The sequence below is a fragment of the Apostichopus japonicus genome, chromosome 3, assembly GCF_037975245.1.
Source record: "Apostichopus japonicus isolate 1M-3 chromosome 3, ASM3797524v1, whole genome shotgun sequence".
NCBI classification, from domain to species: Eukaryota; Metazoa; Echinodermata; class Holothuroidea; order Aspidochirotida; family Stichopodidae; genus Apostichopus; species Apostichopus japonicus.
Window position 1 is genome coordinate 9,785,001 of NC_092563.1, and position 13,608 is coordinate 9,798,608.

General features: G+C 36.6%; 1 protein-coding gene and 1 long non-coding RNA gene across 4 annotated transcripts in view; one reads left to right on the forward strand and one right to left on the reverse strand.

Annotated features, from left to right (window-relative positions):
* The window catches only part of LOC139962703 (GLIPR1-like protein 1), a 35,515-nt gene that overhangs the window by 14,443 nt on the left and 7,464 nt on the right, over window positions 1-13,608 (forward strand). For all 3 annotated transcript variants that reach the window (XM_071962921.1, XM_071962930.1, XM_071962911.1), the window contains exons 2-6: window positions 4,795-5,046; window positions 5,672-5,787; window positions 6,487-6,572; window positions 8,020-8,049; window positions 10,270-10,362. In XM_071962921.1, coding sequence (XP_071819022.1) covers window positions 4,795-5,046; window positions 5,672-5,787; window positions 6,487-6,572; window positions 8,020-8,049; window positions 10,270-10,362 — 577 coding nt within the window. The remainder of the gene's footprint in view (window positions 1-4,794; window positions 5,047-5,671; window positions 5,788-6,486; window positions 6,573-8,019; window positions 8,050-10,269; window positions 10,363-13,608) is intronic.
* LOC139962710 (uncharacterized) overlaps window positions 1-13,608 on the reverse strand; it is a 40,558-nt gene that overhangs the window by 14,166 nt on the left and 12,784 nt on the right. The window lies entirely within an intron of this gene.

Below are 13,608 nucleotides of genomic sequence, written 5' to 3' on the forward strand. Positions count from 1 at the left end.
TTGTATCTTTAACATATCTAGCTCTAGCATGCTCCCAAAACATAACACGTGTTAGTGTGTTATAACACCCTGGCATATAAATGCATAATATGCTACACGTTAAGAACAAATATAAGCTCACACCTTTTCGGCTTGGGTGCATATACAATTTGGAGGTTGTTCATCCTGGAACGCAATTTTCATGCTCAGTGGTATGATGCGATATCTGCTGTATGCTTTACAAACTCGAGTAATTGAAAACAAAAGACTGAAATAAATAACTTTCATCTGTTTATTGTGCGATGCCCCACAAGAAGATTATATCGGCTCATTTCATTCTTCATTCTTCATTCTTTATTTGGTACTGGTTGATTGTTGACTCTTAATTGAAATTAAACTATTATCTGCAGCAGATTTTGAAAATGCTGCTTATATATGGGTGACTACAGGAAGAGTTGTATCTTTGTAATTGTCTTCAAAACCGACATTTGATTATGATTTAACTTTAGCTATAAAATGATGTTTACTATAAACGTTGAAGAGGTGGGGTATTTATGTGAAAAGAGAAGGAAACTAATTTCTTAACTGGCTAATACCAAATATTCAAGATCCTTCAACTTACTTGAGGATGTATAAGTATTGATCCATTGTGCTTTATAGTATTACCCTATCAAAGCGCTGATAGTAAGCTTTACTTGTTGGAAAAGTACTAGAATGCTCTTTATATACCAGCATGTTTAAGTTGCAAAGCTCATATGACATAGAACGATTATCATGTTTCTTGTAATATGATTTTTTGTTATTGAAACTTAAGTAACCATGAACAGATCATTTACGTATCCATGCAAGAGATTTTAGTTAATGCTGCGCGTAGAGTTGAATCTTTGCCAAATTTTGCAATCAGACAGTTGATTATGTTAATTTTTGGGAGCTTTCAACTATTTTTACATGTTGAGGGAGTTGGGTGAAAATTCCTAAGTCGACCAATGCTTTTTTGTACATGCATCTTAGAAACTAAAAAGGAAATTATTTAAATTTTCGTAAGCATGCACATTTAAGAGATAGTACCTTGATACCTTGCCATCCATAACTGGACACAAAGGATAAAATATCATGACTGTAGTTCACTATTCATGCATGATTGTAGATGCTCGGGAAACCCTCTTAAGGGTTGAAATAAAAGGTTGAATTCATCAAATATTCTGAATTATTTGTGTTGTCATTCCTCTTTGTTGTCTCTTGAATGTGCTTTTCTGTTGTGATCTACTTAAAGAACAAGGAATCAAGCTGCTTTTAATAATTAACGTATGAAACACTTATGAACGGGTGCTATGTTGAAATCGCTGGCAAAATTGTACATAAAAATTTTGTAGTTGCGTTACATGCTGATCATGTAAAACTTTACAAAACAGCAGTTAAGTAAATTCAAGTAAATTTTACTTAAATGCTTTAGTGTTCTTATTTGACATGAACATCAAGTAAAATTTTAACCTTCGTACAACATTTTCTGAATGTATGTAGTTTCAAAAGCAAGACAAGCATGATTCCTGCCACGTTGGCAGTACATCTAATGAAAAGAGTTTCCTTCAGGCATATGTACAGTTTTTGTTAATAAAAAACATTCAAAAGTAAAATCTGAAATATGAAATTTTCGGACTAGCTTTTTAATATGATATAAGAACAATCAGTGACGATGCTGTGCATGTCGTATGCATTTCTGGTTTTGATACTCCCCCCCCCCCCCCAGCCCCACTTTTTAAGGTTTTAAGCTTATTTTTTGTTCAAAATTGGATAAATTCACTTCAAAACATACCCTTAATGTTGCACAAAAATTTCATCTATGGACAACCAATATAGAAAAATCTCCTTCAACCCCTAACAGACCGGTCAAAATTGCACTAGTAGAGGGAAGTATGGAGAAGAATGTTGGTGAGGGAAGTTTAGAAAATTCAGACACAGTTAAGTTATTGGTGTACAAATATTAAAACCTCTTATAACAGCTACTATAAAACTTCGTTGAAGGAAATGAAAATATACCAGATATTTCCGGAACCGAACACTACGCACATCTACAGTTTGGAGGCTGTTCATCCCGGAACGCCATTTTCATGCTCACTGATATGATGTGATATCTGTTTGCTTTAAAAATTCGAATAATTGAAATGAGACTGAAATAAATAACTATTATATGTTTATTGTGCAATGCTCCACCAGTGGCGTAACGATGAGCCTGGGGGTGGCTCCTGGCCCAGAGGGGCCCCCATTAGGAGGCCTAGCAAGGGTGTCCGCAGAAATGTAGTAAGGGGGGTCAGTAGGTCATATAGGTGTAACACACTACTTGATACTATCTAAGCGGAGCGCCACCATCGGTTGGCGCGGAGCGTGCGACGATTTTTTGCCAAAAAATACTCCTAGATCGTCGGAAAAGACACTTCCCGTTCAGGCTGCATTTACACATCGGATATTTTGAGATCTCATGTCTTAGGATTTTGACTTTCAGTAATGCATTTTGGGTCAGTATGCAATGAACATAACTAGAGAACTGTTGGCTGGGGGGAAATCATTGAAATGTCATATGCTTAACTTTTTTTTTTAATTTTCCAGGGGTGAGCAAGTGCCCCTCCCCCCCCCCTACTGTTTGGAGTATAATGGAGACTTCTGTACAAATACAGTTATCAAACCTAAGCATAGGGCCCATAGGAGCCCATAGGAGTTGCGCCCCACATTCTTTTCATTTCGAAAGACGCACAGTTTCATGTTCATTACACATTGAAGGCTTCGATTCTCTATCTGCTTTCAGTTTAGGGAAGATCTCTAGATTTTCATCTCTAGATATCGCTAGATACTGCTAGATGTTCATACAGTGCAGTGCCCTTTGGATTTCTTCGGGGCCTGATCTTGGGAAATTGCAAAGCCGGGAGTGGTCACACTCCATGTAGGTCAGTGCACGACCTCCACAACCCAATCACTTGTTATCGATGAAGTAGTGTGTTGCCGGATTTTGTCAAGAGGTCTTGGTACTACGGGCAAAGGTCATTAATTCAGTTTCGTAACTCATCGGGCAGTGATGAGAGGGGTTGGGCGTAGGGTTGTGGGCGCGCGTTTTCATGCACATTAGAACAATCTCAAGAAGTGGTGGGTTCGTCCTTTTCTCCTTTTTTCTCTTTCTTCTTTTTCTTTTCCTTCCTCTCCCTCCTTCCTCCTATTTTCCCCTTCTTTTTTCCCTTTTTTCTTCTCTTTTTTCCCTCTCCTCTTTTTCTTACCCGGGGGGCGCGCGCCCCCAACGCCCCCCCCCCCTGGATACGCGCCTGGATAGATAGATAGATAGATAGATAGATAGATAGATAGATAGATAGATAGATAGATAGATAGATAGATAGATAGATAGATAGATAGATAGATAGATAGATAGATAGATAGATAGATAGATAGATAGATAGATAGATAGATAGATAGATAGATAGATAGATAGATAGATAGATAGATAGATAGATAGATAGATAGATAGATAGATAGATAGATAGATAGATAGATAGATAGATAGATAGATAGATAGATAGATAGATAGATAGATAGATAGATAGATAGATAGATAGATAGATAGATAGATAGATAGATAGATAGATAGATAGATAGATAGATAGATAGATAGATAGATAGATAGATAGATAGATAGATAGATAGATAGATAGATAGATAGATAGATAGATAGATAGATAGATAGATAGATAGATAGATAGATAGATAGATAGATAGATAGATAGATAGATAGATAGATAGATAGATAGATAGATAGATAGATAGATAGATAGATAGATAGATAGATAGATAGATAGATAGATAGATAGATAGATAGATAGATAGATAGATAGATAGATAGATAGATAGATAGATAGATAGATAGATAGATAGATAGATAGATAGATAGATAGATAGATAGATAGATAGATAGATAGATAGATAGATAGATAGATAGATAGATAGATAGATAGATAGATAGATAGATAGATAGATAGATAGATAGATAGATAGATAGATAGATAGATAGATAGATAGATAGATAGATAGATAGATAGATAGATAGATAGATAGATAGATAGATAGATAGATAGATAGATAGATAGATAGATAGATAGATAGATAGATAGATAGATAGATAGATAGATAGATAGATAGATAGATAGATAGATAGATAGATAGATAGATAGATAGATAGATAGATAGATAGATAGATAGATAGATAGATAGATAGATAGATAGATAGATAGATAGATAGATAGATAGATAGATAGATAGATAGATAGATAGATAGATAGATTTCACAATTTCCAACGTGAATTCAGTAAGATTCGATTAAGTAAGTTCTGTTTTTATTGCTTCATGGTCTTTCCTAAAGGTTTCAGTATTAGATAAAATATATATATATATATATATATATATATATATATATATATATATATATATATATATATATATATATATATATATATATATGTAAATGTATATATATATATATATATATATATATATATATATATATATATATATATATATGATATAATTCATATATAAAGAGAGATATATTTATATATATGTATAATCTTATAAATGTGTGAGTTTAGACATTATGTGAGAATCAGTGATTCATGCTTTCAGCAGTATATTTTGTGCAGCTAAAATTTCATTCCAATAACATTAAGGATATATCCATGTATATATTTAATCCGTCGATAGAGCAAAATCGTTATTTTATTAGGTTAACTTATTCCTTGATACATTTTGAAAAATATTTATTACTATTTTATATGTCGACAGTTGTGGAGGTCCAAACTTGCAGAACAAGCACAGGAATGGAGTAATGGTTGTTTTTACGCACATCCCGACAAACGTGTGCATGCAGATTACCAAGGAATTGGCCAGAATTTGTTCATTTCATGGCTAGATGAAGGAGGCGATAATCCCCCGGTAGTGACCCTACCAGTTGATATGTGGAATAGCGAAGTGGCGAACTTCAGCTACCCCATGAACACATGCAGAAAAGGAGCAGTTTGCGGCCATTATACTCAGGTAAACAAACAATCTAGAAACGCAAACCAAGTATACGCCATATGAATATCCAAAAGGAGATGTAAAAGGTGAAAGACTCAACCATTTGCGGTTGACTTGTGTCCCAAAATTAACGTTATTGTGTGTGTATGAGCCGATCATGCAATAGTTCTCAATGAAGTCTACAGGTTGATGCAAATTAAGGTGTGGCTCCCACCAACTGATAGAGCAATTTTTAACCTGATGACATATCACCCCGGAGTTTATCAGAGTTAACAAATATAAACATTAGAAAATTGTTAAATTGAATGTATTTTTATGGACAAAGACGCCTAGCTAGTCATTGTGATAGACATCTTTGTAATAAAACATTTCCCTAAAACAGCTATAAGAAAACTCACATTCCATTTTAGAGACGTCAAAATGCTTCTTTCTTCTTTTTTTTGGAGGGGGGGGGGGGTCTATACATACACCCGAAGGCTTGATCAAGTCTAAGTATGAAGTCTTAGTATGACAAAATTGATTATTGCTTGTTATCTTTATTAATTATTTTTCTTTTCTATATTACTATCTATCCACTATATTATTTGTATAAATTTTTCTCACATAATAATTGCTCTTAGTTACTTTTCATTCAATGTTATAGGTCGTTTGGGCTGAAACAACAAAGGTTGGTTGTGGGATCAAATTCTGTCGATGGGCAAGAAGTTCCAAAAGAACGTTTGAGAACGCTTGGCTGGTAACCTGCAACTACTCCCCTGCGTAAGTAACGAAGTAACCTGTGTCTATATTTCGCAAGAAATGGTATTATATATTTAACTGAGTAAAACATGGACATTTGTCTACTGAATGTAACAAAACATTAATTTCTAACTTTATAGCACAAATGACAATGTCACTTTAACCTTCTAAGCAGACAAACTTATAAGATTCGGTTAAAATACTGTCCACACACAGTTATATTGATACGTTAATTTGTATTGATACGTTTAGTAGTAAATTTATCAATTTGTCGGTAAAAGCTATAGTAATTAAAACTACTTGACACTATATGCCCTCCCCCTCCCCGCCTGTGAGCACGAATAGGAGATGGGCGGATAACCGAGCCACCCCCTCCTACCCCCAACCCCAACACATACACACATGCATCAAAAAAAAAATGGGGAAGCAGTCTGTCTGGGATGTTTTACATAAAGTCAGGTAAAAAGTATACCATTTTTCCTACGACTCCCTTCCATAATCCTTCATCTCCCCAATAGAAATAAAAATAGGGGAACCACCCCCCCCCACTACCACCCCTACCACCACCACCGGCAACCCACCTATGAAATCATGTGCAGGGTACTGTTCGCGCATCCCGCCAAGTTCTTGTATTCCATTACTAACCCTGTATGTCTTTATTGTCATTACGGGGAAATAGACGTTCAGCATTAACGAATTTTTATTTTTGGTCTTTTCCAGCGGAAACATGCAAGGTGAAAAACCTTACGAGAGAGGAGATCCTTGTACTGCTTGTGCAAAGGGATTCTGCAGAAACAACCTATGCTGTAAGTCACACATTTTTAGTTAATTTACACGTTATACACACAGAAATGAATACATAGAAGCCATATCGCACCTGCTGACAACAATACGATTTGCTTCTATTCGAAGGTCGCTCGCGCCATCTTGATACACCCAAAACAATGACTCGCGCAAAGGGTGCCTACGTTTTAGTATATTGTTTACATTATTATGATTATGATTATTATGATTATTATGATTATGATTATGATTATTATGATTATTATGATTATTATGATTATGATTATGATTATGATTATGATTATGATTATGATTATTATGATTATGATTATGATTATGATTATGATTATGATGATGATGATGATGATGATGATGATGATGATGATGATGATGATGATGATGATGATGATGATGATGATGATGATGATGATGATGATGATGATGATGATGATGATGATGATGATGATGATGATGATGATGATGATGATGATGATGATGATGATGATGATGATGATGATGATGATGATGATGATGATGATGATGATGATGATGATGATGATGATGATGATGATGATGATGATGATGATGATGATGATGATGATGATGATGATGATGATGATGATGATGATGATGATGATGATGATGATGATGATGATGATGATGATGATGATGATGATGATGATGATGATGATGATGATGATGATGATGATGATGATGATGATGATGATGATGATGATGATGATGATGATGATGATGATGATGATGATGATGATGATGATGATGATGATGATGATGATGATGATGATGATGATGATGATGATGATGATGATGATGATGATGATGATGATGATGATGATGATGATGATGATGATGATGATGATGATGATGATGATGATGATGATGATGATGATGATGATGATGATGATGATGATGATGATGATGATGATGATGATGATGATGATGATGATGATGATGATGATGATGATGATGATGATGATGATGATGATGATGATGATGATGATGATGATGATGATGATGATGATGATGATGATGATGATGATGATGATGATGATGATGATGATGATGATGATGATGATGATGATGATGATGATGATGATGATGATGATGATGATGATGATGATGATGATGATGATGATGATGATGATGATGATGATGATGATGATGATGATGATGATGATGATGATGATGATGATGATGATGATGATGATGATGATGATGATGATGATGATGATGATGATGATGATGATTATAATTATTATTATTATTATTATTATTATTATTATTATTATTATTATTTCTGTTATTATTTTACGTGGACTATACCTTATCGCCCTATTTTTGCAATTCTAATATCGTTTGACTTAAGAATTCTGACACCAGAGACTTCCATTTGCCTCTGCATATATATTTCGTATTCATTCACATTCACAAATGTTTCCATTTTTCCAGCCAAATGCAAGACTGGGGAGGAAGGATGTGGTAAATATGGCACTGGCTCATCTTCTCTATTTAAGTTAATGTAACAGCTGTCTAAGATGTATTATGTACCACTTACTCGATACATGTACGTTTTGGCATGAGTTTTTGTAATAATATCGACAATTTTCAATGTATTTGGCTAGTAGTCGGACAGCGTTACCCTAATGCATGCTTACAACGAACAAACCAACCCCAGTTTTCTTACTCTGGCACGGTCAAACCCAACCACATCATGGCAAAACCGCACAACAGAACATAAACACAGGTGTGCCTAAACCACCAAAGTTAGTTACGATTGAAAGAAAAATGCACATATCCACTGTCAATGTGTTATGTGCATATGTCTGAAATGCGCTGTTGTCCGAATAGCCTACTTTTCTTTTGTAGAAGGAGAAATATATATATATATATATATATCAGTGGCGTAGCCAGCGGGGGACAGGGGGCGGGAGCCCCCCAGTTGAAATGCTCGCCCCCCCCCCCCACTTGCCCCCCCCCCAAATGGAATTATTGACTGAGAAAAAAATTTGAATGCACACTAAATATGTTGCTGGGCCTATGTGCATATTACCATGGTTTTTATGCAATTTGTATTCTTTACCTTTTACCTAATTCTCTATCTGCGAAATTGGGTGGCCAAAATAAAAATCACTTCCATGGAAACATTGCCTTGAAAAAGAATTTGACCCAAGCAGTAGCGCAAAAAACGCCACTGTCTCTGTATTGTCAAATGTGGAAACGGATTGGCAATTTAATTAAACGGTCTCCGCGGCACTCACAAGCGGAGGCTACGTTCAGTTTATGTTCACATGGTTATCCCTGATCCCTGGATTGTGTTCCGAAATGATTCACACGTGAGTGACGTGTATGGCAAAATGAGTATCACAGTATTTAGAAACAATTTGCATTTTCACTGAAACTTACAACATGTTTTGCTACGCCTACGCGACCAATCGCGATGTGTTTCTTGGGTAAGGTACATTCAACACAGAACAGCCTAGTAGTCTATATACGTTTGTGTTTTCGTAGTGAGCTCATAGGCCCGAGGTGACCAGACGTTCCCGATTTTCGAGGACAGTCCCCGATTACAGTGTGCTGTCCAGTGTGTTGAACAAGTGTCCCCGAAAATGTCCCCGATTCGTCAAAATGTTCAGGAATTTCGAAAATATCCCACATTATTAGTAAAATAATTGTAAAAACAAAATTTAGTCAAGTGTGCAGTCGCAGGACGGAACTTATAACCAGTATTTCAGGTGGGCCAGTGTAAAGTGGAAACACTGTTAAAAATATGCTAGATCGATCTAGCCTAGCACTCTTTCGACCGTATAAATGGCAACTACGGCAAATCACAAGCTCTTAAACCCCTCCCCCATATCAGTCACGCAATAAATGTCCCCGATTTCCGTCACGAAAATATGGTCACCTTAATTAGTCTGTAATAGGGCGTGAAATTGGTCGATAAGTTCGCAGACAGTCATCAGAATAGGCGAATTAACCTTCGCTAGACTGTGTGAGTGAGCCCTAGAAAGTGCAAAAGAAGGGCCCGAAGGGGGAATGATAACATATTTTGTTGATTGGGGGGGTGGTTACACTCCCAGGCAAGTCAGATATCATGCTGATTATCTTTGAATACTGACAGAAAGAGCATAGTCTATTCAGATTTTTAAAGAGAATTATCGATGACTTTTTCAGTGATATGTTTTATCGTTATTAATACCTATGTGGAAATAACATAAAACGTCAGCTAACTAGAGTGACCATCTGTACCCTACATTGCTGACACAATACCCGATTTGCCACAGTTTGTCATGCAGACTGTTTGGTATGTCTTTTGTACTAGCTTAGTCTGCCCCACCAATCAGACCCTTCGCCCCCCCCCCCCTTTGCCCCCCCCCCGATGGAAAAGTCTGGCTACGCCACTGATATATATATATATATATATACATACATGTATATATATATATATGATGATACTAGATGAGACTAGTGGAACACTAGTAGTTGTAACTCGGAGTTTCACGCGTTATAGCGATCTTCAGACAACTCTGATATTCCGCTCTGTCCAATGGACATAGAGCACTCTGCGCCAAGATAGACGCCAACCTACTCTATATATATATTTATATATATATATATATATATATATATATATATATATATATATATATATATATATAAAGTTGTTATGATTCCTTTTTCTTTTATTAACTTAATTCGCAGAGTGTAATCTGGATTGCCAGAACTGTGGAACCCTTGACCAAATCAAATGCAAGTGCGCATGTCCCTCCGGTTTCTATGGACCTGCATGCGAGAGTAAGTTCAAATTTGCGCAATTGTTTAAAGCTGTTAAAGATAACTTATAGGCCTATCCAACGGTTTCTGATGGTGTTCCTCAGGTTGATTACCAAGGCGCAATGTTAAGATATAACGTAACCAATAATATATGTGTGTCTCTCCACTCACTTCAGAGGTCTCCTAAAATGGTTCCGTGATGTTTCGCAAGGTTATTTCTGTAGTTTTGTTTAATCGTTTACCAAACGTTCGTCGTTAAAATACACAATCTTGAAAAAGGAAGAAAGGGAATGAAGGTCCCTCCAAAAGGTGTCCCAAGTTGGGGGAAGTTCCATTCCCAAGCGGAAGAATATTTCCTGTTGCATACTGTTATATTAACTGGGAAACAGCACACTTTTGACATGTAGGAATATTTTTCTATCAAATGGGGGGGGGAGGGGGGGCTGGCGGAAGACAATATAATGCTTTTTCTTCTCCTCCTCCTTCTTTTTCTTCTCCTTTTCCTCCTTTATCTTCTCCTTCTCCTTCTCTTTCTTCTCCTTCTCCTTCTCTTTCTTCTCCTTCTCTTTCTTCTCCTTCTCTTTCTTCTCCTTCTCTTTCTTCTCCTTCTCTTTCTTCTCCTTCTCTTTCTTCTCCTTCTCTTTCTTCTCCTTCTCTTTCTTCTCCTTCTCTTTCTTCTCCTTCTCTTTCTTCTCCTTCTCTTTCTTCTCCTTCTCTTTCTTCTCCTTCTCTTTCTTCTCCTTCTCTTTCTTCTCCTTCTCTTTCTCCTTCTCCTTCTCTTTCTCCTTCTCCTTCTCTTTCTCCTTCTCCTTCTCCTTCTCTTTCTTCTCCTTCTCTTTCTTCTCCTTCTCTTTCTTCTCCTTCTCCTTCTCCTTCTCCTTCTCCTTCTCTTTCTTCTCCTTCTCTTTCTTCTCCTTCTCTTTCTTCTCCTTCTCCTTCTCCTTCTCCTTCTCCTTCTCCTTCTCCTTCTCCTTCTCCTTCTCCTTCTCCTTCTCCTTCTCCTTCTCCTTCTCCTTCTCCTTCTCCTTCTCCTTCTCCTTCTCCTTCTCCTTCTCCTTCTCCTTCTCCTTCTCCTTCTCCTTCTCCTTCTCCAGAGTCGGATCGCGCACAGCACCAGCAATTGATATTATGGCTAGATTCGTTCAAGATGACATCATACCGATACGTTGTATTCAAAGCCAAAGCCAAAGTGAATTAATCAAGTCACACATCCGGAGTCTATGCATACCAAGTCAGAGCCGTATATAGAGAGAGTTTGGCCAACCATGTAACCGATTTGGATTGGTCGAGAGGGAAAACGCCCACACAGGGTGGTAAAATAGGTCCACTTGAAAACTTTATAGCAGACGACACGCATACTCACAGTGTATAGACTATCGTTTGTGTACACGAAAAAAGTACGAAATTATGAAAGAAATGGTGCTGGGGATGCTGCAATCGGTCAGAACATGGATATTGTTGTTTGATTATCCGACTGACCATAAAAGAAGAGGAATTTTTGGAAGTAGAAAGAACAAGATGGAGATCTAATGAAAAAAAGTCTGTGTAGCCTAGGCCCATACTAGCCATAGGCCCTAGTGTAATACGAGTAATGTACAAGCAATGCGAGAATTTTACGTTCAGACTGGTTTCTGTAATTACATGCATGGCTATTCTCTCTCGTTTTACGATCCACAAATTCGATTTCATTATGCCAGCTCTCCTAATCATAGGCATGGCAGTTTCAGTCGCACATATAGTTATCCTAATTCCTATAGTTATTGTATGCGTAGCCTAAAAAAGTATCACTTTTAGTTTAATGTAAAAGGGTGGGCTAGCCTCTAGGCATCACGTAAAGCCCTAATCCTTAGTTAAGCCCGAAGCATAAGTTAAGCCTGGGCTTAGTTAGACCTGGACCATTCTTGCTATTACTACAACTGTTATAGCACATTACATAATATGGCACAGTATAAGGCCCAATTCAACTAGGTCTAAGGAAAACAAAGTAGCCTAGGCCTAAACTAGTTAGGCTAGGTCTATACTCATTGGCAACTTGTGGGTTGTGTACACATACAGGCCTAATTATATAGACCCTTTTAGTATGCCATAAACAAGTGCCCAAATGGTTAAATGATCTTGGTTTGTGTTAATTGTCAGCATTGGCCTAGCCTTTTTAGGCTAACATGAATTCAGCCTAATTTTTTCTTCTTCAAAAGTATAGCCTAGGCCTTGGTTTAATTTGGATGCAGTCAACTATCATTTATCAAAGTTGCATCAGTACCTCCTTATTCCCTTAATTGACACCCACATTGACGATTGAAGTTAAAAAATATCTTTTTAAATTATCTTTAGACAGTAAATTTTAACTCCCTGAATTTCAGGACTTTTTTACAAATCAAAAGTGACATGTGCTCTGAAGAAAAACTCCTAACATAAAAAGCCACAGTTAGCAGACTGTGATAATGACAAACCTGGTGAGTGACTACTAGACTGAAATCCAGTTCCTGCAACCACAGCAATAAAGTCTTTGTTTTAATCAATGCACTTGTGTGTTTGAAACTTTCAAATGGACACTCAATGGCAGTTGGTTAAGATATAAGGTTTTACCTTCATCATGGAGAGTTGAAGGGAATCTGCCTCATCATCTGAATAATGGACTCAAGGATAGCAACAAATCATGATTGGATAATGATTTTGAGTAAGTAAATATCTGGCAATTTGAAAGTTTGTATTATTTTTTTACATATTATTTAAGCTGTTTAGCTCACACACAAGCAAATGATCAAGTGACAACAACCGATGCAGTATATTCAAAGGTATTGAAGACTTGCCCTAAACTGCATGCCGCGCTCTGAAAAAGTTTACTTTCCGTTGCTTGCAAGTGAAGTTTTTTTTGTGTCGCTACAAAATGCAGACAGTAATGAAACCTGATACCTTGTTATCTTTTATCTAGACCTGAGATGTCCACGCTGCTATGTGCACTGTGTTGTGGGTATTGACTGTGATGTTTGTATTGACTGTACACTAATGTCTATTTACAGATGGTAGCAAGCTGTATGTGTATTTTCTGGGATCAATGGTGGTGTCTAACACTTCTGTTACACCGCATTCGAAACTAGGTCAGATAACCGGCATGAGACGTTTCTTTGTGCGGGAGTCTCCACACCCTTTAAGGAGAAGTATTTATATCCCATTAATAGAGAAAGAATTATGTTTTAATTGGTAGCATGCAACTTAAAATTTTGCAAACATTAGATACAATCAAACAATAACAAGGTTCATTTACAA